Raw genomic sequence first — 24123 nt, forward strand, 5'->3', positions numbered from 1 at the left:
CAGGCAGCTCTCCTGAGAGCAGAGGTAATTAAATTTTGCTCAGTCATGCAGGTAGAGAGAAGCAGCTCTTGATAATCCTGCCTCTTGTCCTTGCATGTCTTTGTAACACACTCCGTGGCAGCTGGCCTGGCCTCTCCAGAATGCACGAGCTGGAAATGCACTCCTGCAGAGTGCTGGGGGAGCTGAGGACACTCCTTAGGCTTCACATGGTCTGTGGTTTCTGTCCTCAGAAAAAAGGTGTCACAGAATCACAGGATGGCTTGGGTAGGAAGGAACTTTAAAGGACATCTCGTTCCAAGCCTTTTGGGCAGGGACACTTCCCCCTGGACCAGGTTATCTCCTGGCAAAACCACCACCAGCACAGTCCCCTCAGAGAAGGAAACTTCATTTGTTAAAGGAAAAGATCTCATTCTGTTTCTACAGCTTCTCCACTCATCAACTCTGCACGAATCTTTCTGCAGACATGGCCTGCAGCCTCCACCCTCACCAGGCTGGCCAAACAGTGACAGCAGCTCAAGCAGCACCCATCAGCCCTTCAGCAGCAGCTGGCTCTGGCACATCTCCCTTTGCTGTGTGCAGGACACTCTGCTCTAACTGAATTGAGGGAACCAGGACAGTGCAGGATCAGCCCCCTGCTCTGGACAGTGCCATGAGTGGAGCTAAAGCCTCAACTCCCCAACTCCAGGTACAGAGGGCACAATCCCACCAGTCAGCAGCAGAGTCAGTAAAGAAAACAGAGAGCTCTGACACCCAATTCATTGTAGATAAAAAAGGTCAGAATCCTTGATTCCATCTTACACAGGAGAAACTGAGGCACAGAACTGTGACATGACCTCTCAGGGCTGAGGACTGAGAGCTGGTTCCAGTTCAGCACTCTGTCCAAGGCCAGCACTGGCTCCATCACACAGACTTGGGAGCTTTAATTCCCATCACACAAATCATCTGCACCTGCAGAACTTTTCCTCCCCAACCCCCCCTCTTTGGTGGCATGCTGTCCCATTCTCATTCACAGTCCTCCAGCCAAAACATTCCCTTCCTGGCATGGATGAGCTCTGGGTTCAGACAGAGGGTTCACTCCTTGCCCCCTAGGAAAAAGGCAGCTCTTCTCCATGGAGAAAAGGAAGTGGAGAGGAAGGTGAAGGTGAAACCCCCTGCCTGAAAGAACCAAGACCTGTGGAATGATCACAATTCTTCAGTCCCAGTGGGTTTGGGATGGCACCGCAGAGACTGATGCAGAGGGGTGCTCCCAAATGCCCCCCAACACGAAGGGCACGTGTGGTGCTCCAGGATCTGGTCCTGAGAGCAGCTCTGAGATCGCCACGGGTGCCACCACAGCCTGATGGCGTCCCTTTGTTACTGCACGAACTCTTTTACTGGTGCATTCCACCATCTAGTGGAGATCTCGGAGAGGACAGAGTGCAGTGAGGTGAGAGGGCAAGAGACACAAAACCACAGGACAACTAAAAATGGAAACGACCTCCAAGATCATCAAGAGAAACCTCTGCCTGAATCTCACCCTGTTCACAAACCATATCATGAAGTGGCACGGTTACTCATTTTTTGAACACTTCCAAGGGATAGTCTCCACCACTGCCCTGGGCATCCTGTGCCAATGCCTGACCACTTTTTCAGTAAGAAATTTTCCCTAACATCCAACCTGAATCTCCTCTGGCATAACTTGAGGCCATTTTCCTCTTGTTCTGTCACTCATCCCCTCAGCTGCTCCTCATCAGATTTGTGCTTCAGAGCACTGTACAAGTAGTAACAGCTCTTGTTCCTACATCATTTTGTATCTTACTCAAGATCCTTTGGTTGCTCAGGGTAACAGATGTGTTTACTTTGCACTTGGATGAAAACTTGATCGAGTTCAGAGCACAAGTGTAGACTAGTGAAAGGATTTGAACACTTTACACAAACCCTAATTAATCCTGCAAATGGAGACCTCAAGGAGCCATACAGAAGGCTCACAGGGAGCATCCTGCTGTGTGGAAGAGGATGCTGGACAGTGCTTGACACTTGTCAGTGACTCCACATCACCCCTGTGAAGTTTATATTAATCACGAGGTGAAACCCAGTGATCAGCACTGGAAACCAGTGGAAATCAAACATAGAGCAGCTTTCACAGTGTGTTCAAGCACTGGGTCCTGGCTTTGAACCACGTGCTGATGGGAGTTGGTTAGGAGAACCTAGAAATGGAGATTTTTCTAGTCACCTCTGTAGAAGGAAGTCCAGCATCCTACCTCAGATAGTACACACCAGCATTGTTAAGAAAGAACTTCCACCCTAAACCACTAAAGAAGCCTTTCAGAAGGCATTTGGATCACAGCAGGAACTATTTCATCACCACTTCAGCAGTCACAGAGTGTGAATATGGAGCAGGGCAGCTGAAAATCACCCTCATGCCTTGATTTTTAGCTGTCTGCACTATTCTGTACTTAAAAATCAGCCAAGGTTTTGCAGCTTTTCACAGGTACTCAGAGACAGAAATGGCCAGGGCACTTCAGCAGCACATGAGATGCTCTACCTGGAGGTGTTCAAGACCAGGCTGGACAGAGCTTGGATCAACATGGGATAATGGAAGGTGTCCCTGCCCACAGCAGGGGGAGGAACAAATGGACCTTTAAGGTCTCTTCCCACCCAAACCATCCTGGGATTCTGTGATTCCAAGTGTCCTGTCTGTCCTTGGTGATACCAGAGTTGTCCTCTGCTGCTAACAAGGGATGGGGTCAGGCTGGATGGGGATGGTGACAGGGATGTCCTCACCCACACTGCTGCCACCTGGGGCATGTGCAGGGCATTTGGAGTAGGAATCAGTCAGAAGAGCATGAGCTGACACCCACTTAACACGATATGTTGATGATATATCAGACACCTGTGGTGATAAGCAGCACAGGTAACAGTAAAGACAAAGTGTTTCACTGGTAACAGCAAAGACAAAGTGTTTTCTCTGCAGTGCTGCCCAGTGGTGGGGTGGCAGCCAGCCCACACTGCAGATCCCGCAGGGGTCTGCATCTCCTGGATATTCTGTCAGGAACACTCCAGGGCAGGGCCATCTTTAGCCACTTCTTTCACAGATCACAGAGAAAAGAGACACTCTCTGAAAATGGTATTTCAGTCTCAAAATCTTGTTGCAACAGGTCATCCTGTCGTCTTCATGTAAGAGGAGGCTGTGAATGTTCTGACTGGAATAACTGCATGTATATATCATATATATTATATAATTTATTATTATCACTGTGATTAATACATGTAACATTACAATCAGCCTTTCCCTGTACAAATAGGCCCCTAAACTGCAAGGAAGTTCAAGTGTTTGAGGATTCCAGTCTATTCATTCCTTGCATAATCCCAGTAACACATTAACATTCCCCAGAGCTATGCCAGTCCTCCCAGCAATGTTTTCCAGTTAAACTGTTTTGTTGTGAATCAAATCCTGTTAAATAAACAGAGCAGATCCATTTCATCTCATTTCACATTTCTGAAAGGGAAATATTCAGTCTGTATTTTGCTGAGAGCTGAGAACAAGGCACTGCGAGGGCAAAATTAAGGGTGAAACACATGTACTCACACACACTTTCACCCACTTCTGCAAAAAGCAGATGTAATTTTGCATAACTTGAGATATTTGCGATCTGACTTTTCTGGGTCATTGTTATTCCACACCATTTAATGCTCACAATAGCTCCCAGTGAGTGCAGTTCTCTCCTGAGCACCACGGGATGTCCAACCCCTGAGGCCTTTAATGAGGCACTGAGAAAAGGATTTGTGTGTGCCGAAGTTAATGCTCACATCGAGGTTACACACATCTCCACAAGGATGGACTTCCCTTCAGCTACAAGACACTTGTCTGGTAGCTGAAGTGGAATGTCTTGTGCCCCACTCATGAAATGGGGAAAGCTGGGATGTCTAAAGGGAGAGCTCAGCCTCCCTGTGCCTTATCAGGATGTGCCACCAGGCAGTGACAGTGACAGCCCAAGCACACACAGCCCTTGCAGCTGTCACCCATCTCACTGCCACCAGACCAATGGCCACCATTCTGCAGAAAAGGTGCTGGAAATGTTGTTTTTTTAATTTCCCACTTAGGAGCTACTTGTAGGACAGCAGAAAACAGGAAGGGTCCTTTGTGGAGGAACAGATCAGCGTGGCCAGGTAACTCTGAAAGCAGATGCATCCTCCAAGGGGGCAGCAAGAACAGCATTCCTGTGCAGGGCCACCAAGTGCCAGCAGCGAGGGGACAGCCCCAGCCCATGGGAAGGCAAAGTGACATCTCTGCCCACAGAGCTATCAACACCCAGGGGACATGTCCATGGGGAAGTGTGCTGGCAGGACACACAGACACCAGAAAATGAGACCAACAGTGGCAGAATCCACCTCAGGCACAGCTGAGGGAGCTGGGAAGGGGCTGGAGCCCCAGGAGAGGCTGAGGGAGCTGGGCAGGGGCTCAGCCTGGAGCAAAGGAGGCTCAGGGGGCCCTTGTGGCTCTGCACAGCTCCTGCCAGGAGGGCACAGCCGGGGGGGCCGGGCTGTGCCCCAGGGAACAGGGACAGGAGCAGAGGGAACGGCCTCAGGCTGGGCCAGGGCAGGCTCAGGGTGGATTTGGGGAATTTCATTGCTGAAAGTTTGTCCTGGCCTAGACTGCTCAGGGCAGCGGTGGAGCCCCCATCCCTGGAGGCGTTCAAGAAAGCTGTGGATGTGGCACTTGGGGACATGATGAGGAGGTGTTCGCTCATAGTTTGGACTGGATGATAGTAAAGGTTTTTTCCACCCCAGTTCATTCCGCGATCCCACAGCCGCTCCCGCCCTCCATGAGGCTCTGAGAGGGCCGGGGCGGGACAGAGGGCGGGGCTATGCCGGCTCCGGCCACGCCCCCGAGCTCAGGCTCTGGGCCCGCCCCCTGCCAGCCCCGCCCCGCGCATGCGCAGAGGCGCAGCAGGGCCTCATGCGGTTCCCAGCCGAGCCGGCCGGGAGCGGCGCCGCGCGCGCTCCGCACCTCCCGCCCGCTCCCCCCGCGCGCGCGCTGTCCGCGCGCCCGGCGGCCCCAGGTGAGAGCGGCGGGCGGGACCATCCGGGCAGCGCTGGGGGGTGGAGGGGAGCGGGTGGGCGGCAGAGCGGGACCACGCGGACCCCGCGGGCCTGGCGGCGGGGCCACGCGGGCGGCGGTGGCGGGAATTTATGGCGGGAGGAGCGGGCAGGGCACCGGCCCTCAGCGGAGAGTGGGACACGGCCCGGGGCTCGCTGTCAGCAGTGTCAGCGGGCAGGGCACCGGTCCGGGGGTCGCTGTCAGGAATGGCAGCGGGCAGGGCACCGGCCCTCAGCGGAGAGTGGGACGCGGCCCGGGGGTCGCTGTCAGCAGTGTCAGCGCCCGGAGCGCGTTCCGCTGGCAGAGCCCGCGCTGAGGCGGTGCCGGTGTCTGTCGCGGCCAGGCGCGGGGCAGATGAAGTACATCCTGGTCACGGGCGGCGTGATCTCGGGCATCGGCAAGGGCATCATCGCCAGCAGCATCGGCACCATCCTCAAGTCCTGCGGGCTGCATGTCACCTCCATCAAGATCGACCCCTACATCAACATCGACGCCGGCACCTTCTCCCCGTACGAGCACGGTGGGTGCCCCGCGGGCTCGGTGTCGGGGGCTGCCGGGTGGCGCCGGGGCTGTCTTGGCTTGCCGTGAATCGTCTCCTTTGTAGGAGCCTTTGTGCCTGCTCCTGAGCCTGCCAGCACTGCGGCTGCTGTGCTCACAGCACAGATGTGCTCTGCCCTGTTCTTGCTGCTGCCCGAAGGGGTTCGGTCCCCAGTGCGCTGCTCCTCTCGGTTATTAAGGCTTTTAGTTCTATTCGCCGCTCCTGAACTTGCTGTGGCAATCAGGGAAGGAGTTTCCTTGTGTTGAATTGTTCCAGTGCCCGACACGTGTGCCCGTGCCTGTTTCTGTGCCCGCAGGGGAGGTGTTTGTGCTGGATGATGGAGGGGAGGTGGACCTGGACCTCGGGAACTACGAGCGCTTCCTCGATATCCGACTCACCAAAGACAACAACCTGACCACGGGGAAGATCTACCAGTATGTCATTAACAAGGAGAGGAAGGGAGATTATCTTGGCAAAACGGTCCAAGGTGATGCAAAACTTCTTTCCTGGTGCTTAGAAGTGCGTTCTGTATTTCAGCCCTGGCTGGATGTTTTTGCCTTTCATCTTCACTCGAGGCTCTGCACCATCTTGCCTGTGTTTGGACTTGGGTCCAGCTGGCTAATGTACCCAGTGATAAATGTGAACAGACTTCAGACCAGTACACTTTGGGCTTGTTTGTTAGCTGGTTAGAATGGTAAATGCTTTTCTTAACTCTAGCCATTAGAAAACCCAAAGTATTTGTGAGTATCAGATCAGTCCCTTTCCTTTTTAACCACTCTCCACAGCTGGTTGACATAAGGACCTTTACAGACAGTTAAAAACAGTGTTACTTTCTCTACTTAGAGCAGAGAACAGTTTGTGCTTGAATTTTTCAGCTTAAAGGAAACGTTGCTTACATGTGTTTAAATTAAGGCAGGGTTCAATTTCCTGCCAAGGCCCTTGAAAATCACAGCCAACAATAATCACTTCAAAAATGCACAGTTCTTTAAAGACAAAAATTCCTGCTCAAGCCCTGGCTAGTGATTGTCAGTAATTTGCTCTCTAATGAGTTAAGAGGGAGAAACGTGTGGGGGCTTTAACCCTTGCCTGGGTTTCTTTTCCAGTTGTTCCCCACATCACAGATGCCATACAGGAATGGGTAATGAGGCAGGCACGGATTCCTGTGGATGAAGATGGCATTGAACCCCAAGTTTGTGTGATTGAGGTTTGTAACTTTTTAAAAGCAGGTAGTTTTGTTTCTTGTATGCAGTAAACTGATCTATATGCATGTTTTTCTTTACAGCAATGTTCAACTTTGCATGTTATTGAATGGGTTAAAAATTCCCTTTGTTAATTTCACTTATTAATCTTTTGAGTTGCAGCTGCCTCATGAGGGGCAGCCCCACGGGACCCCAGGGCACAGCTGGAGCTGTGTCAGAGGAGATTTAGGCTGGAGATCAGGGCAAGGTTCTTCCCCCAGAGGGTGCTGGGCACTGCCCAGGGAATGGGCACTGCCAGAGCTCCAGGAGTGTTGCCCAGGGTGGGATTGTTGGGGGGTCTGTGCAGGGTTTTAGACTGGACTCAGTGGGTCCCTTCCAGCTCAGGATATTCTGTGAATCAAGCTACAGAATGAATTTTTCAGCTCTTGTAACTCAGTATGCCAGTCTGAGTTAATTGTGCTGTACCCTCTTCTTTGGTGGATGGAGGGAGGGGAGGTAAATCCCCCTCTGGGTTCAGCTGTCTTTCCTCCTCCAAGTGACCAATTGAAGCACAGACATGCAGCAGGAAATGGCACAGGTTAGTGGTGGCATTCCCAGGGTGCTCATGGAACATTCTGCTGCCAGAAGGAGACAGAGCAGGGTGAAGGCTCTGGCAGTGCTGAGCTGGCTGCTGGCACGTGCCAGCACAGGAGAGGGAGCTTGTCACAGAGCCCAGGTCAAGGTGACTGGGACTCTGCCTGCACCTTGGGTGCCAGTTTGTGTGCCAGGATCACAAGCCCAGGTCTCAAGTACCAAGGAGGCACTGTCTGACAGCCTGGGAGGCTCCAGGTGTGGTCTTGCATCTGTTCCTGCATGTGCCCACTCCATATAGTTCTAAAACTTAACAGAAATCTGCTTCTCAGTGCCACCTAATGTTCATAAATCATAATTTTCACATCTAAGTATTTTCCCTGACTAGAAAATAGAAGTCAGGCTGATGTCTCTGAGGTGCTGCCCATAGGGGAAGCCGTTTTTTCTTGTGGCCTTTTGATATGTGGGGAAACGATGGCAGTAGAATAGCACCTGGAGTAGATTGCTGTGTGGATTTCCATGTCTTCAGTGTACACCTGCAGCAGGTTTGGGCAGTATCTGTAACTCCCAGATAAAAAAACTCAGTGTGTGTTTGCCAGCTCGGGGGCACCGTGGGTGACATCGAGAGCATGCCTTTCATCGAGGCCTTCCGCCAGTTCCAGTTCAAGGCCAAGAGAGAGAATTTCTGCAACATTCATGTCAGCCTGGTTCCCCAGGTAAGGATCTGAAACATGCTGGTGGGCAGAGGCCTCCTCAGTCCAAAATTTCCTAAATAGGTATTGCTGAAGTGCTGTTACTTCTGTATTTCTGTGTATGGATAAACTTCTGGCAGAAGTGCAGAGATTATATGCTTATGTATTTTATTATATGCTTATGTATTTAAAAAGTCTTACAGGAATTGAAAAAGATCTTTTCAAACGGTGTAAATGTGTAATAAAGGTTTGGGAGTTGCAACAATGCAGCATGAGCATTCCTTGTGTCAGACTGAACTGGATTTGGCAGAGAAAATTGATAATTATGGAATGCAGATCAATGTTGGTTCTCTTCTCCCTTTTCCCCCTTCTGTCCAGGCCAGGTGATTTATAGAGAAAAATCAGAAATACAGAACATTAGGTATTTGGAGGGAGCAGTGGATAAACCTTAGGCTCTCTGTCCCTCTCCTTCCTGCACTCCAGTGGGCAGATTGGGGCTTGGGTCCCTGCTGTTGCTCTCAGTCCTGGGGATTAAAATGGGCTCCATGAGCTTCATGTGAATTGTCCAAGAACTGAATCCAAGTTTTGATGAGATGCCCTCATTAACCTGCTGAATCATTGCTGCTTATCACAATCTGATCCACCCACTGCTCTTCTCTGGCCAGCCAAGCTCGACAGGGGAGCAGAAGACCAAGCCCACCCAGAACAGTGTTCGGGAGCTCAGAGGCCTCGGGCTCTCTCCAGATCTGGTAAGGTTTGTGTAGCTTTAAAGTTTGTGGCTTTCAATGTAAAAATCTGGCATGTTGCAGCAGCAGTCTTGTCTAAGTAATGCTGAATTTGAGAGCTCTTGTATAGTTGTGATAAATAAGGAAAAGAAACTGAATTGCGGGGTTTTTTTCCCTCAAATCAGAGCCTGCACAAAGACAGCTCTTTTTAGAGGTTTGTTTTATGAATGCCTGAGTGTTTCTGTTTGCCTCACAACCCTGATGGTGCTGCTGTGTTAGATTGTTTGCAGGTGCTCCACTCCACTGGATACCTCAGTAAAAGAAAAGATTTCCATGTTCTGTCATGTTGAACCAGAACAGGTGAGGATTGCTGTCTGTGCTTCCTTGCAATAAATACTGGAGCTGCTTGTCAGATGCTGAGGGGGGTTTTGTCTAGTGCAGCAGTTCCAGCTCTGTGTTTTGGTAGCTGCATAATTCATTTGCTGCTTTGTCTTACCTCCCTTCCTGACACATGAACCTGTTGCTAAAGCAATTCTTTTTGTGCCAGCACCCAGGTTTTCTTGTGAGGTGATTGGTGTAAGCTTAGAGAATTCTATGGAATCCAAGGTGATTTCTGAATCACTGTTTTGACCTTAATTATAGTTCCACATTCCTCCTGCGAACATAGAATGAGATTTTTCCAGTATTTAGAGGTGAAAAGATTACCCAAAATTAGTTTTAAAGGCTATATTACTGTACTTCTGCTCTTTTCACAATATTATTCTTCTGCTCAAGAATTCTTGAGGAGAGATTTCACAGAGGTTGAAATGGTGTTTGGGAGAAGCCCTGCTTCACTTGAAGGTTGTGATATGCACAAATTCCATGTTTGCACGATTCTTTCTATACTGAGACTTGTAACACATTCTAAGGTGGACCTTGGAAAATAGTTAAAAGTGTAGGCTGAGTTTTAGCCCTTTGCAATCCATCTGGAACTCAAAAAATGTTGTCTTTTTGTGAAAGACTGAGTATAACTTCACAATCCCATGTTCTGTCAAGTAATTTTTACTAATCTGCTCTATAGCAAGACCAAACTTGAGTCCTGCAGTTCCAAGCACTGCACTGCTGGCAATAATGTTGATGTGTCATCAGTGAAATATCTACCTCTTGTTGGCCAGGAATTCAAAATAAGTTGGCTCTTGTCCCTTTCCAGGAAGTTTAATGCAGTTCTATGTAGTTGCTGCTCTGACTGCTGTTGCACTTGGATTGAGAAGTGAGCAGTAAAAGAGGAAAATGTGCAGCCAAGGAGGTTTGACTGGTGCAGAACTGAACTCTGCTCTCCTTTGAGTCAGTAGAAATGAGGATTTAAAGAAGTTTTGCCAGTGTGTTTTGGATCCCTAAAGTACAGCTTCATTATTAATGGACAGGTGACATTTGTCCTGAGCCATCTTTTCCCATTTCAGTTAACTAGAACTGTAGATGCAGATTTTCCTCATTGACCTTAGAATTCTTTGCTCATAATTGTGCAATCCCAAATTGGATGAGGGGCACCCTGTAAAGTGTATTGCTGTCCTGGGGTGACAGATTGCCCTGGGTTTCACTCAGACTGGGAGCCTGGTTAGGAAGCACAGTGGAGGGAAGGGGGAAGCTGTGACTGTGGCAGTTTGACTGTAGCTTCACTTGTGATCCTGTATCACACGAGTCTCTCTGGAGTGTTCTTTGAACTTTGCTGAGTGCTGCTCACATGAAGTGCTGGACAGCTGACTCCTGCTGCTGGGTTACTGTGTTCCAGCCCTTCCCAAGGGGCTCCAGGGAGCAGTAATGCCTTGGGAGTGCTGAAGTGGCTTTTTCAAGTATAAGGAAACCAGTGTTAAACTACTGATATGTTATATTGTGATGGTGTTCACAGGGGTCTGAGGATGAGGGAAGAGAGGAGGATCTGACTCCATGTTTCAGAAGGCTGATTTATTATTTTATGATAGATATTATATTAAAACTACACTAAAAGAATAGAAGAAAGGATTTTCATCAGAAGGCTGGCTAAGAATAGAATAGGAAAGAATGATAACAAAAGCTTGTGTCTTGGACAGAGTCTGAGCCAGCTGACTGTGATTGGCCATTAATTAGAAACAACCACATGAGCCCAATCCCAGATGCACCTGTTGCATTCCACAGCAGCAGATAACCATTGCTTACATTTTGTTCCTGAGGCCTCTCAGCTTCTCAGGAGGAAAATCCTAAGGAAAGGATTTTTCAAAAACTATCATGGCTACATTATATTATTCAAAATGTTATTGTCTGGAAGTTTAGGTGGTCATAGGGTTTTCTGCTAGAGGAACACTCAGAAAATCTGAGTAAAAAATGATTGTACAGGCACTGGATGGCTGTGTTTTAATGCTATCATTATTTTATGAACAGGTCATTTGTGTCCATGATGTCTCCTCCATCTACCGGGTTCCTCTGCTGCTGGAGGAGCAGGGAGTTGTGGACTACTTCAGGCACAGGCTGGACCTTCCCATCGAGAGGCAGCCCAGGAGGATGCTCATGAAGTGGAAGGAGATGGCTGACAGGTGAGCTGCACTGCTGGGACACTGCAGCACACTGCAGCATTGCTTTCTGGTCTTGGTTCTTTGAGATGATGTGAAATTCCCTGTCGGGTCTGTCTGTCTGTCTCTGCCCCGACACGGGTAGAGTGGTTCTTTGGTGGGCGCGATGCAAAGGACGAGTCTGGACTCTTCAGCTTTTCGGTCTTCAGGTTGTTTATTATTTCTTATCTACAAAATTTTCTGTCTGCCCAACAGAGGTCTGATCTGCAAGCAGTCACAGGCACTCTCTGACCACCCACGGGGCGGTCATGTCTTTTTATACTAAAACCTACGTATACAATATTTACCTTTATTTCCCAATGCTTTTCGCCCATGTTGGCAAGTGCACCTTCACCATAAACCAATCTCTAAGTGCCAACATCATCACAGGAGATGGAGGACAAGAAGAAGAAAGAAGAAGGACAAGACACGCCCTGATCCCTCCATCTTGTCTCCATAACCCCCCTGTACCAAAAACCTTAAAGTCTATATCTCACCCTCTAAATGTGTCTCTTTTACACCTTGTACTCTAAAGTGATTCTCTTGTCCTCAGACTCTTGTTACTTCTGTGGATGGATCAAAATCAAGCCACCAAACACTCTTGGCAACATTCCAGGATTTTCGAGACCCCCAAGGGTTCTCCTGGCATCTCTGGACATCGGGAACGATGTGCTGAGATCCCACAATTCCCTGTTCTTAAGTGTGTTCTTACATGCTCACATTGGTTTTTTTTTCTTTTGCTCAGAGCCCCATCCAAACTTTGAATGTTTCCAGGGTAGGGAATCCACAGCTGCTGTGGGAGGTTCTTCCCAAAACATTCATATTGAACTCACGAATTTTTATTAATGCTTTTAAATGGAAATGAAAGTTATGTGTTATCTCAGGCTTGATGAAACCAAAAATCCTACAGCTACAACTTCTGTTCCTCCTGCTTGGTTTAGCTGAGCCTTAATGCAGTGATGATCCTGCAGTCCCCCTTGGAGGTGAAGACAGAAACCCTGACTGGATTAGAATGTGGAACTGTTTATTCCAGCTGGGTTTCTTTTGCTTGCAAGAGCTGCTCTGAACTTCATTCATTCATGTGTTGCTAAAACAACTGCATGGGTTTCAGACAACCTGTGCCAGTGCCTCACCACTCTCACTGTACAAAACTTCATCCTTGTATCTGCCTAAATCCCCCCTCTTTTAGATTAAAACCATCACCACTTGTCCAGGCACAACAGACCCTACTAAAAAGTCTGTCCCCATGTTTCTCATAAATTCTCTTAATGGAAGGCTGCCATAAAGTCTCCCTCTCCCTGGGGCTTTTTCTTCTTCAGGCTGAGCCACCCCAATTCCCTCAGCCTTCTCTCCATAAAATCCTGTGAGATAAACTGAGTGAGATCCTTATCTTGTGTTGGAAGTTTACTGCCTGAGTCAAACCCAGCTTGAAGTTATTAACAGCTGGACAGCTCTGCCCTCCCTTTTTATAAAAAAACCAACTTCTCAGTAACATTACAAAGTGTTGAAATCCTTTTGTAGCTATATGGAGATGTCAGGAATGTCAAAGAATATCTTTGAGAGTTCTTTCAGGTAAGTGGGACAAGTGTTTGGTACCTGTTCTGAGACTCCTTGGACACTGGGCTTTTTCTTGTGAGGCTCAGGCTCAATGTTCATGGGGAAATAGTGAATAGAGTCTTTTCAGAAAGGGCTTGAAGGTCAGCTGAAGCCTTAAATATGTTTGTTCTTATAAGAAATTCATTTTCAAGATCTAGATGCTTTCCTTGATTTCTGTGCCTGACATAAGCCCTGTCAATAACATTTCCTTTGATGGGGAAAGCCCTTGGTCACCAGCTGGGCTGAGGGTATTTAGCAATTCTGGGAGAAACTTTAAACAAACCCTTGGCTGTGGCCAGGAATTCTGTGTGAATCCTGTGCTGCCAGGTGCTGGGGATTGAAAGTGGAGGCAGCACAGCCTTAGGGCTGCAGAAATGCAGAAATGCTTTCTGTGTTTGGGGCTGCTGGTAGGAGCTGAGCAGCAGCGTGGGAAGATGCTGTGCAGTACAAACATACACCAAGCTGTGCTTTGATCCTCTCCTAGGAGTTCACTGCAGCTTTTGGAACTAATACAGCTTCCTGAAAAGGCAGTTTGGATCTGCTCAGAATGGCTTTTCATCATCAGGAGAGATGAGTTAATTTATGTGTGGCTTTCTGCAACTGTTTTCCTCAGTCATTGTTGTGGTTTTGATCTCGCTTTGATGTTTCTAAATCAAAATGATTGTAAAAGGTCACTCTTGCAAGGACGTCAGCTCTGTTGGACACACTTAGGAGAACAGGAAAAGTTTGTTTGTTCCTTGGAAAGCTGAACAGAATGGAAGATTCCATCCCTCCCCTGTTAGTGCTGGAATAACCTGTGTGCTCTGGTGTTCTGTAGGTACGACCGTCTGCTGGAAACGTGTTCCATTGCACTGGTGGGCAAATACACCAAATTTTCTGACTCCTATGCATCTGTCATCAAAGCCCTGGAGCACTCTGCCCTGGCCATCAACCACAAACTTGACATTAAGGTAGGGGTGGGTCTGTGTGTGGGGAAAGAACTCCACCCATGCTGCTTCCACCTACAGTGCTGCCCATCCTAATTCACATTTTCACAAACCTGAATTATCCTCGCATCCAAAGGATAGTTTGATGCATAAAATGATCCTTGCATCAAAACAGCTGTTTTGACTATAACAGCTCTAAAACAGCTGTTATCAGGCCTAAACCAGCTTCAGAGCAAAGCAGCCTCTCCTCCTGTGAGCTGGAGTGGATGGAAATTCCTCAGTGCTGTGACAGTGGTTGATGGATTGGAGGGGGGCACTCTCTGCTCTCATTTCTCTGACACTTGTTGCAAGTGATTCTTTTTGTGGTTTTACCTTTTTTGTTGCTGTTAACCTTGTGGTGCTCAGGTTTTATGATGCCCCTGCCTCAGGCTTTATTAAGGTTTTCATGCTGGTTTGGATGCACAGATGCTTTCAGAGGTCTTGGTCATAGCTGGATCCTCTGAAGAGGTGAAATATGAATTCTACCTGTTGCTAGAAATTTAATTTTCATTTCAACAGACTTTTAAATGCCCAGCAGTTCCATGATGTCAGTGAGTCATGGAAATAGGTGATTGCTTTTGAACAGAAGTGATCTAGGTCAGGGTTTCCTTTCAACTTCCAAAATCAGTAGAGGTGAAAATAAGCAAAACAAGACTGGTAAAGTGCAGAACCCTGCATGTGCATCTGTGGGTATTCCCTGGCAAGGCTGTGTCTGAGTGGCTCAGGAGTGAAGTGAGCTCTGTGCAGGGAGATCTTGTGCTGAAGAACTGAGTAGCTGGAGTTAGTTAAAGACGTGATTGGTAGTTTTGCAACTTCCAAAAACCAAACAAAAAAAGAAGGACAAGATTGTTCCTTTAAAGGGTTAGCAGCCTGCCAGAACATCCAGAAGTTCAGAGGTCCTGGAATGCTGTGGATGAGAAAATGGAAAAATTGCAGGGTTTTTTTCCATTGTCATAACACCCTTTAATTACAGCAGCCTGTGTTTCACCATAGCCTATTTCTTCTGCAATGCCTCTTGAAGGAGATGTTTATTTGATGAAAAAAGAATGTTTTTTTTTCCTCTCTGTGTGGTGGTTTTTGTTTGCTCAGCCCCATGTTCCCACCTTGCTGTGCTGCATTCACACCTCACATTGAGCATCACAGGGTGGGGCTCAGGGTCTTGGTGTAAGCAGGGCTGCAGAGAGGGGAGGACACAGAAATCATGGGTTCTGTCTGTGCACAAAGAGCAGGGGGATGAGGAAAGGAGTTTTGTTGGCTAACAGATGGGAAATCAGCCCAGAAAAAACTGAAGTATCCATTAGGAAACAAATCCAGAAATGCCCAGGAGGAATTATGCTGTCTTAATTTAATGAGAATTCAGGGAGTCCTGTACACTCTGGTGGCAAGATCTCATCATCTTTTTTTTTGGATTTCTTCCCAGTACATTGACTCTGCTGACTTGGAGCCAGACACTCTGCAGGAGGAGCCTGTCAGGTACCACGAGGCGTGGCAGAAGCTCTGTGGTGCTGAGTAAGTTCTGCTGTGACCCTTTTTGGAGAATGCCTGATAAACCTGTTTTCAGCACACTCTGACAAGGCCCCAAACACCTCTCAGGGGCATTTAGGTGGAGGTGTTAAATGGAGAAGTGTTAAATAAGTGAGGGAGGTGGGGGAAATGATCATGGGCATGAGGATATGCACACTTGCATGATCAGGTGGAAACAGAGGAAATCAGGAGGAAGGAAAGGAAATCAGGAGGAAGGAAAGGTACTGGTGCAGCCAGACTGAGAATGGAAGGTGTGAATGGAGTACCAAGTTCTTCAGAAATAGTATGAGAGGGGGAAAAGCATTGGTATGCAGAGGAGTGCCAAGAATTAGCACAAAACCAAGAACAAGTGGGGCCTGTTCCCCCTCAGGGCAGCAGGATTGGAGTGAGAAGAAAGAACTTCCTGCAGAGTTTGGTGTTAGGATAACCTGACACTGTAGCCAGGGGTTTCCTCAGCATGGGCCTGGCTGGGTGATGTGTTTGCAAACATGTTTGGGGCAGGGTGTGGGAGTCCCACAGCATGAACCATTCCAGCATGGTAACCTGTGAGATACTTGGGATCTCTCTTTTTGGGAATGTAAAATTGGCATTTATGAAATATTTCCCCCTCTTTATGTGACAGCTCATGTGAAAACTGCTGCAGCCAGGCCTTGCCACGTGGCTATTTCAGAGCCCTTTGCAGAGGAGAGATCTTGCAAGGCCAAGATTTTATGGGAGGGAGGTGATTTGTGGGTGTGTGGTTTGGGGCAGCCATGCTGAATGGAATCTTTTCATCCCCATGCAGTGGAGTTCTGGTTCCTGGTGGATTTGGTGTTCGAGGGACAGAAGGCAAAATTCAAGCTATTTCCTGGGCAAGGAAACAGAAAAAACCCTTTTTAGGTGAGAAGCATGTTTGATCCATAAGAAGAAATAAAGCAAAGGAAAGGAAGTTGAAGGTGTCTGTGCTGGTCTGCAGCAGGAGCTGCCCTTGTTTTCACTGGTGTGTGGGATGAGCAGTTTTGCAGGCAGTGATTTGTGCTCAGCTGGGCAGGGAGTGCAGCCTCAGCCCTGCTTAGCTCTGAAGTGGTCAGAGCTGGCTGACAGGGAGTCTGTAATGAGGGGATTGCAGTCTGGGGATGTTTCACATCAGCCTGTGGTGATCTTGGCACCAGGAAATCCAAGGCTGCATTTCAGTGAAGTGTCTGTGGTGAGAGACTCAGCTGGAGTACGAGCAGAGGGGATGGGAAAGGGAGGGAAGTGAAGCTTGTCAGGACTACAGAGCCCTAAATCCCAGTCCAAGATGTGCCTCATGCAGGTTTTCCTCTGACTCAGGATACTCTGGGAGGGTGTGTGTGCTTTGCAGCATGGGCTCAGGGGTCCCTGTCCTGAGCTGATCGTGTCCTGCCTGTCCTTCCCCAGGAGTCTGTCTGGGAATGCAGCTGGCAGTGGTGGAGTTTGCTCGCAGTGTCCTTGGTTGGAGAGGTAATGGCACAAAACCCTTCCTGCCTTTGGTAATTTCTTGGGTTGCTTGAGTAATGTGATCTATATAGAGTAATATCTAAAAAATTGTGATTTTTTTTTTTTAGATACCTGTGATTTTAAGTTTTTTTCATAGGTCAGTTTAATTTTTTACCTAGACCTGTAAAAATCCCTGTCTCTTTTGCTAATTCAAAGTAAAAAGAGCAATTTCCTTACCCTATTTAAATAAAAATCAATAGAGTAAGTGATGCTTATAATGACAGAAAGCTTCCTAGTGCTCAACATGAGATTCTTAGCTCCTGAATGAAACACCATGGCAGATTCCCACTGCAGCCAGTGGCAATGAAGCTCAAAAAGCAACTCAGCCAGCCAGCAGCTGCAGCTCCTTCAGTGAGTGGAGTTACCTCCTGAGCCCTCTGCTTGCATTGAGCAGGTTCCTGTTGATACAACTCCCATCAGAGAGTGCTAAATTGAATTCTCAGCCTGACTCTTTGATTCTCTCCAGTAATGAGGGGGAGGAAAAAGGAGTTCCTCAAACCATTGTGCTCCTTTCCCCCTCCCTGCCTTTATTTCTGTGTTTGAAGCTGTGTTTTTCCTGAATGAGGATGGGTTATCCTCTGCCTGCAGCCTTTGAAATTGGTACTGAACAGTGCTGACAGCCCTGTTCCTGCTGCCTGGGGTGTTCTGTGCCTGAGGAGGGGCTCAGCACAGCTGGGGATGAGGAGAAGCTGTCCCTGGGGCAGCTCCTGGAGGTGATGCCATGCTTTGAGCCACTCTGTGCTCCTGACTGCTGAATCTTACATTGCAGATGCCAACTCAACAGAGTTTGACCCCAAAACTTCTCATCCAGTGGTGAGTTTATGGTGATTTACTTGTGATAGCCTTACCTGACTTTCCTGCCCATCCCTGGGCTGGAATTGCCAGAGCAGCTGTGGCTGCCCCTGGAGCCCTGGCAGTGCCCAAGGCCAGGCTGGACATTGGGGCTGGCAGCCCCTGGCACAGTGGGAGGTGGCCCTGGGCTGCAATGAGCTGGCATTGAAGATCCCTTCCCACCCAAACCACTCTGGCATTCCCATTCCTCAATCCAGGATGGAAACCAGCACCAAAAACCATTGCAGCAAATGGAGAAAGGCAAGGAAAGAATGATTTCCTGCATGGTTCCAGGTGCCCCCAGCGCCATTTGCCACAGGGGTTTGTAGCCTGGCAAGGCCTGGTTCGAGAGGTTTGGGCTCTGCCAGGGTGCCCAGAGCAGCTGTGGCTGCCCCTGGAGCCCTGGCAGTGCCCAAGGCCAGGCTGGACATTGGGGCTGGCAGCACCTGGCACAGTGGGAGGGGGCCCTGCCATGGCAGGGGTGGCACTGGGTGGGATTTAAGGTCCCTTCCAATTTGAAGTGTTGTATGATAGCTGCAGACACACCTGAATTCCTGGGTACCATTGTGGAAGGCTCTGTGTTTCTAGTCCAGAGTCCACCACAATGATTGGCTTCTGCTGTAATTTAAAATGCTACTCAAAGTGAGGAAGTTATCAAAAAACAGCTTTTGATAATTTATCAAAGAGTGAGCAAGTCTGATTTAATTTTTTTTTCCCATAAATTTGCTTGTTTGTTTGACATGCAGTTCAGTCAACATCACAGTATTGGTGTGTGCAATCTGTGTAAACTCTGACTGAGGCCATTTCCTCTGTGAAAGTTCCCTGAATATCCACAAAGCTCCCATAGGTACTGAGCAACTCAGCCAGCTAACCTAGTTCTGTTGGTCTGCCTTGGCAGGACAGTGTTCCTTGGGCTGGTTTCCTTGGTTTTTTGCATGAATGTTGATGGGATTTTTTTTCCTTTTATGTGTCAGAGTTTGCCTGTTCTTGTTACTCCTCCCTGATTCCCACCTCCCTCTGAATTCTTTCCACAGGTCATAGACATGCCAGAACATAATCCTGGGCAGATGGGTGGGACAATGAGGCTTGGCAAGAGGAGGACACTCTTCCAAACCAAGAATTCAATCATGAGTAAGGCCTTTCTTGTCTCTTCTGGAAATGTTTCCTGGGAATGGCCTGGGGAAGTGAGGCCTGGGGATGTTGAAGCATCCCTGAATGGCAGCTGTTCACAGACTGTTCTGGTGGGGAATGGGGATCAGGGAATTCAATTCCCTCCAGAAGTGGCAGATTCTGAAGGATGCTGATCAAGTGAATGTGTTAAAAGCTGTGATCACTGCTCTAAGGAACATTTCAATTCTGCTGCAGGGAAGCTCTATGGAGATCATGATTTCTTGGAAGAGAGACACAGACACAGATTTGAGGTAAAAATGCTCATGCAGGTATTGAGCTTTCCTGTGTAATCCAGACACAAGAGATCATGGCTTGCCTTGCTTCTGGTTTTCTAGGTCAATCCAGAACTGAAGAAGTGTTTTGAAGAGCAAGGTCTGAAGTTTGTGGGGCAGGATGAGGAGGGGGAGCGGATGGAAGTGGTTGAGCTGGAAGGTGAGTCCTTAAGTTTGTGGGTGTGGGATGGACAGGGGAAAGTGTTTGGAGGGTAATGGAGCAGCTTTTCATGTGGGACCCATTCAGACTGTCTTGATTGCATCCATAAAATGATGGTAAAAATAAAATCCCATGTCCATCTCCATTTATGGACAAAAATGGAAATGATACTTCCCCATCATCAGGGCTTCAGCATAATGAGGATTTCACTGCAGCTCAGCCACCAGCTTGAGAGACTTGCCATGAATGTTTTGTTTGTTTTCAGACCATCCTTTCTTCGTTGGTGTTCAGTATCACCCCGAGTTCCTCTCCAGGCCCATCAAGCCATCACCCCCATACTTTGGGCTCCTCCTGGCATCTGCAGGGAGACTCACCCACTACCTGCAGAAGGGCTGCAGGCTCTCCCCCAGGTGGGTTTCAGTCAGAGCTGTCACAGGACACTGCTGCTTCCTGCAGGATAGCCCAGAGCATCCTCTTGGCACAGAGCTCCTGGGGATAACTTGGTATTGCACCCTCTTCTTTCCACTCTTCTTTTGAAAGCTCACATCTGTGTGTTGAGGCTGATTGTGGGGCCACAGAGCTGTCCTGCAGAGAGGATCTGCAGCCTTGTGCTGTCAGTCAGGCTTTGGGAAAGCTGAGGTTGGGCCTGCTCTTTTACATGATTGAGACCTCATGGGCTTTCCCCTCCATTCCTCAGACAAGTCCCATGTACAGGCTGGTCCATGAGAAACTTGTTCCTGTTGCTGGTTTAAAGAACAAGCCCTGGTGGTTGCAGCCTCTTAATTTTGTTTTTTCTGCTGACTCCAGCTTTCCTTGTTTCATTTTGCAAAGCAAGTGGTGTTTTGGGTGGATTTAATGGTGCAGTTACTTGGTGCTGCTGTTCCCCAGTGCCTGCAATTCCCTTTGGCTCTTGGGACTGTGCAGCAAATAACAACCATTTGGTACTGACCTGTTCTCCTCCTCACACTGAGGGGTTGCTGACAGGCACTAAACAGAAACCAGACCAAATGCAGAGGAGAATTAGCAGTGTCTGTATCAAACCCAGGCAAATGCAATGCCAAAAATAAAGTGTTGGCTTTGTGGGCTGAGCTGCAGAGCAGCTGCACCACAGGATTCCTGTGTTGGTTCAACATCACAGTGCTCAGGTGTGGTCCAGAGGAGTTTTGTGTGTGAGGCACTCTCATTTCAGTGCCTCCAAGGGTGGAGAGATATTTTAACTCTCTGCTTTTGCACATTTGACTTTGAAATGGCTCCTTGCAGCAGAGGAGCTGAAGTTTTCCCTGTGCTGCAGCATCCCACATTAATTAATGAATTAATCTGTCCTTAAAGCACTTGTGCTCCCTAACCCCAAATCCTTTACTCCTGCAGGGACACCTACAGTGACAGGAGTGGCAGCAGCTCTCCTGACCTGGAGATAACAGAGCTGAAGTTCCCTTCAGCAAACCACGACTGATTCCTGGTAATGTTTCATGATCTCTGCCTCTTCCTTTGGGGAAAAAAAATTTCTTGGCCAAATCTTTGCTTCTGGCCACTGATTCCCCACATTGTTTGGTAGAAAGCTGGGGCACCATGAGATGGGCTGGGGCTCACACATCTGTTCCAGCTGTGCTGAGGGCTGGGTGCTGCCTCTGTCTGTGTAACAGCTGGGCATGGGTGTCCCCTTAGCAAAGTGACACAATAAAATACAAATACACACAGAGGAATTTGGGGTTAGATTTGGTTGAAAGCACCAGTGGAGCACACACTGCTGGGAATGGGGGCAGAGCTGCACAAAGGGTTCCTGGGTTTAGGAAATTCAGTATTTTGCAGTCCCTCACCATAGTAAAAGAACATCTTGGATGTATCCATTGTGTCCATCTCCTGGGACAGCAGATCCTGTCAGACCTAGGGCTCAAGCTCTGCTCTGTAAAGGCTGCAGGTGTTACAGGGATGTGAAAACTGGATGTAAACAGTCCTGGGAAGGAGAAGTTACTAAAACCTGGCACTCAGACTGCACCAGCAAAACAGAGTTTACATTTGCATCCTCCCTCTGTTCAGTGGGTGATCATGGGTGTGACACCTGCCCCTGCTCTGGCTGGTTTGTGAGGGGGTTTTGCAGGAGCTGAGCAGCATCTGCACACCCCTGTGGGTGTGTGGGCTCCACTGCTGAGTGGAGGGCATGGAGAGCTCCAGCCCTTCCCTCCTCCCCTCCAGAGTGCCTGCAGGGGACAGCAGGGTCAGCCCCAGTCTGGCCCAGGAGTGCTCCCCATCCCTGGGCACAGCACTGGGACCAGAGGGGACTGCTGGGTCTTGGGCTGCTCCACAGCACCAAGAGCTGGAGAATTCTCCCTGTGAATGTTGATCCTACAGACACTCTGAGCCTTGGTCTCACTGACAGTGTCCCCTGTGTTCCCTAATGTGGCAGCTCTGGTGGCTTGGAGGCTGTCCCCACATGGGGAGAGTGGCAGTCCCTGGGATTGGTGTCACCCAGCTCTCTTAGGGCTGCATGCAGCACAGTGCAAATGCTGCTTTGGTGCTGCCTGTGGGCAGGGCTCAGTGCTGGCTGAGCTGTGCTCACTCCCTGTGCTCTGTGTGCAAGGAGCCATGGCCAGGGGGGCAGTTCAGTGCCTTTGGGGGTGCCCCAGTGGAGCTGAGACAGCCCTGAGCTGGGCACAGGGCTCTGGCCAGGGCCCCTGTGTCAGACCTGTCAGTGATTCCTGCTCCTTTTCTCTCTCCAGGTGTGTCCTTGCTGCAGAGAGGAGTCTCCATTGGGTTTTCCAGGTGTTCTTACAGCAGCAGCTTCAACACCCTCAGCTTTGGGCTTTCCTAACTTACGGGTTTATAATTTTTGTTCTGAGATCCTGTCCCTTATTTCCTCAGCTCTTCTGTCCTTCCTTTATTCTCTCTATAGATCTTGGTTATTTGTGGAGGAGAGTTCACAGAGGCCCCTCCAGACTCCCTTCAGTTGCACCAGCTTGGAGGCCAAGGCGAGCTGGGTGTGGGATTTGCTGTGCTGAGGGGAATCCCATGGCACAAACCCTTCCCAGTGCAGGCAGTGCTTGGCACCAGGGTCCTTGGACACTGACAGTGCAGCTGCTCTCTCCAGTCCTTCTGCTCCCTCCTCAGTCTTTACTTACTGGTGGAATTATGGATGGCACAAGATTTTGGGAGCTGGCTTAGTGTCTGAGCTGGGCTGTGCTGCAGAGAGGGCTCTGGGCAGCTTCATGCAGCCTTTTTGGTTTGTTTGGCTTTTTTTTCAGGGGATGATTTTTGTTTTGTTTTGTTTTTTTTTTTTTTCTTTTTTTTTCAGTAGCATTTGCAAACCTTTGGCACTGGTGCTCTTGGTGCATTCATTGTCACAATGAATTTGTAACCAGGAAGATCTTCCTGGAACAGTGTTAGTTACTCTGGAATATGCTCAGCTCTGGCTGAGGTGTCACTGCAGGGATGTGATCAACTGGGATCAGGCTGGGGGGCCAGGAGCACAAAGCTGCAGGGAAGCCCTGACCTGAGGGGTCCCTGTGAGCCCTCCCTGTGCTCCTGGGGCTGGGAAACTTCGACCCCTTGCATCAAGGGGGAGGTGAGCACAGAGTGAACCCCTGAACCACTTCACTGCTGCCTTGAACTGTGTCCCTGGCCTGGGACACAGCAGCTCCTGGTGCTTTTTCATGGATTTGAAGTGGAGCCTTTTTGTTGCCTTTTTGTCCTCGCTGGAGTCCTGGGCTCCTGCAGTGGGTGCCCTTCTTCTCCAAGGGCTGTTCCTGAGGGAGGAGCTCACCACCCCTGCCTTGGTGCTGCTGTCCAGCTCTGTGGGGCTGAGCTGCCTCGGTTCCCTGCCCTGTGTGGCCCTTGATTGAGGAGAAAGGAACAAAGAAAAAGGAAGGAAAGGGTCTCCCTTGTCTGATGTTGCACACTCGGACTTCAGCAGCTCCGTGGAGTTTGGGAGAGCTGCACGGTCAGACCTGGCTGAGCCACAAAACCAAACCCTGTCCTGTCCCTCCCCAGTGATCTCCTCCCAGCCCCCCTTGCTTTAGTCCTCATTTGTTTTAAATATTCCCTGTAAAGCTGCTGTGAGCCTGGAGAGCTTGGAGCATTCCTCGTGTGCCAGTTCCAGCTGTGGGGCAGGAACTCTTGAGTTGCAGTTGCTCTGCTGCTGCCCACTCCTGCCCTGGCCTGGCCATCCTGGGGCAGGCTGAGATCCTCCCTCAGCTGCAGCACAACTGTGTTTTTTTTTTTCTCCTGAAATGTTTGTTTTGGCTAAAACCGTGCAACTGACTGGGTCATTAAATGCTCATTTGTAACAAACTGAGTGAGGAGCCCTGAGCCTGCTCTGTTCTGCCTGCTCGGAGGGAGGGAAGGAAAGGCCTGAAGCACAAAACTTCCCAATCTTGAATGAATCCCCTCTAAGCTAGCAAAAACTTGTGGGTTTAGATGTGGAGCTGCAAAGCCTGAAGTTACTGAGCTTCCTTCCAGCCCTGGAGAAACCTGGGGAGCCTGGGCTGAGCCTGCAGGCTCTGCAGGGCAGGAAAAGGTTTCCAGTGGCTCTGAGCTGCCCCACGAGGGTTTGTCCCACCCTGTCCTCCACAGCCAGGAGAGTTTCTTGCCTGGTGCAGGACAGGCAGGGCCGTGCACAGGCCAGAGCTGTGTCCATGGGGTGACGTGGGGCTGTCACTGCCACCACTGCTGTCCCCAGAGCAGCCTCAGCCCTGGCTCTGGCTTTGGGAACAAGGCTGGGACAGGTCCTGGGAGCACCCTCAGCCAAGG

At 49.2% G+C, this 24123-nt stretch overlaps 1 protein-coding gene across 1 annotated transcript; it reads left to right on the plus strand.

Annotated features, from left to right (window-relative positions):
* The first annotated feature begins 4915 nt into the window (after positions 1 to 4915).
* Positions 4916 to 23668, plus strand: CTPS1 (CTP synthase 1). The gene is made up of 19 exons (XM_054648253.2): positions 4916 to 5042; positions 5424 to 5600; positions 5935 to 6105; positions 6722 to 6822; positions 7987 to 8103; positions 8745 to 8828; positions 9084 to 9164; positions 11199 to 11350; positions 13779 to 13911; positions 15347 to 15435; positions 16235 to 16329; positions 16849 to 16911; positions 17717 to 17760; positions 18813 to 18909; positions 19144 to 19199; positions 19284 to 19380; positions 19646 to 19790; positions 20749 to 20839; positions 22098 to 23668. The coding sequence occupies exons 1-18, from the start codon at positions 4940 to 4942 to the stop codon at positions 20831 to 20833; spliced, it is 1890 nt and encodes a 629-aa protein (XP_054504228.2). The 5' UTR covers positions 4916 to 4939; the 3' UTR covers positions 20834 to 20839; positions 22098 to 23668.
* The last annotated feature ends 455 nt before the right edge of the window (positions 23669 to 24123 follow it).

Source organism: Agelaius phoeniceus, chromosome 22 (assembly GCF_051311805.1).
Source record: "Agelaius phoeniceus isolate bAgePho1 chromosome 22, bAgePho1.hap1, whole genome shotgun sequence".
NCBI classification, from domain to species: domain Eukaryota; kingdom Metazoa; phylum Chordata; class Aves; order Passeriformes; family Icteridae; genus Agelaius; species Agelaius phoeniceus.

Excerpts from the sequence above, each read along its gene's own strand:
- CTPS1 (XM_054648253.2), top strand. The coding sequence starts at position 4,940 with ATGCGGTTCCCAGCCGAGCCGGCCGGGAGCGGCGCCGCGCGCGCTCCG. Across the intron at positions 9,165-11,198 it reads GTCATGTTGAACCAGAACAG|GTCATTTGTGTCCATGATGT; the intron begins GTGAGGATTGCT and ends TTTTATGAACAG. Across the intron at positions 15,436-16,234 it reads CAGAAGCTCTGTGGTGCTGA|TGGAGTTCTGGTTCCTGGTG; the intron begins GTAAGTTCTGCT and ends ATCCCCATGCAG.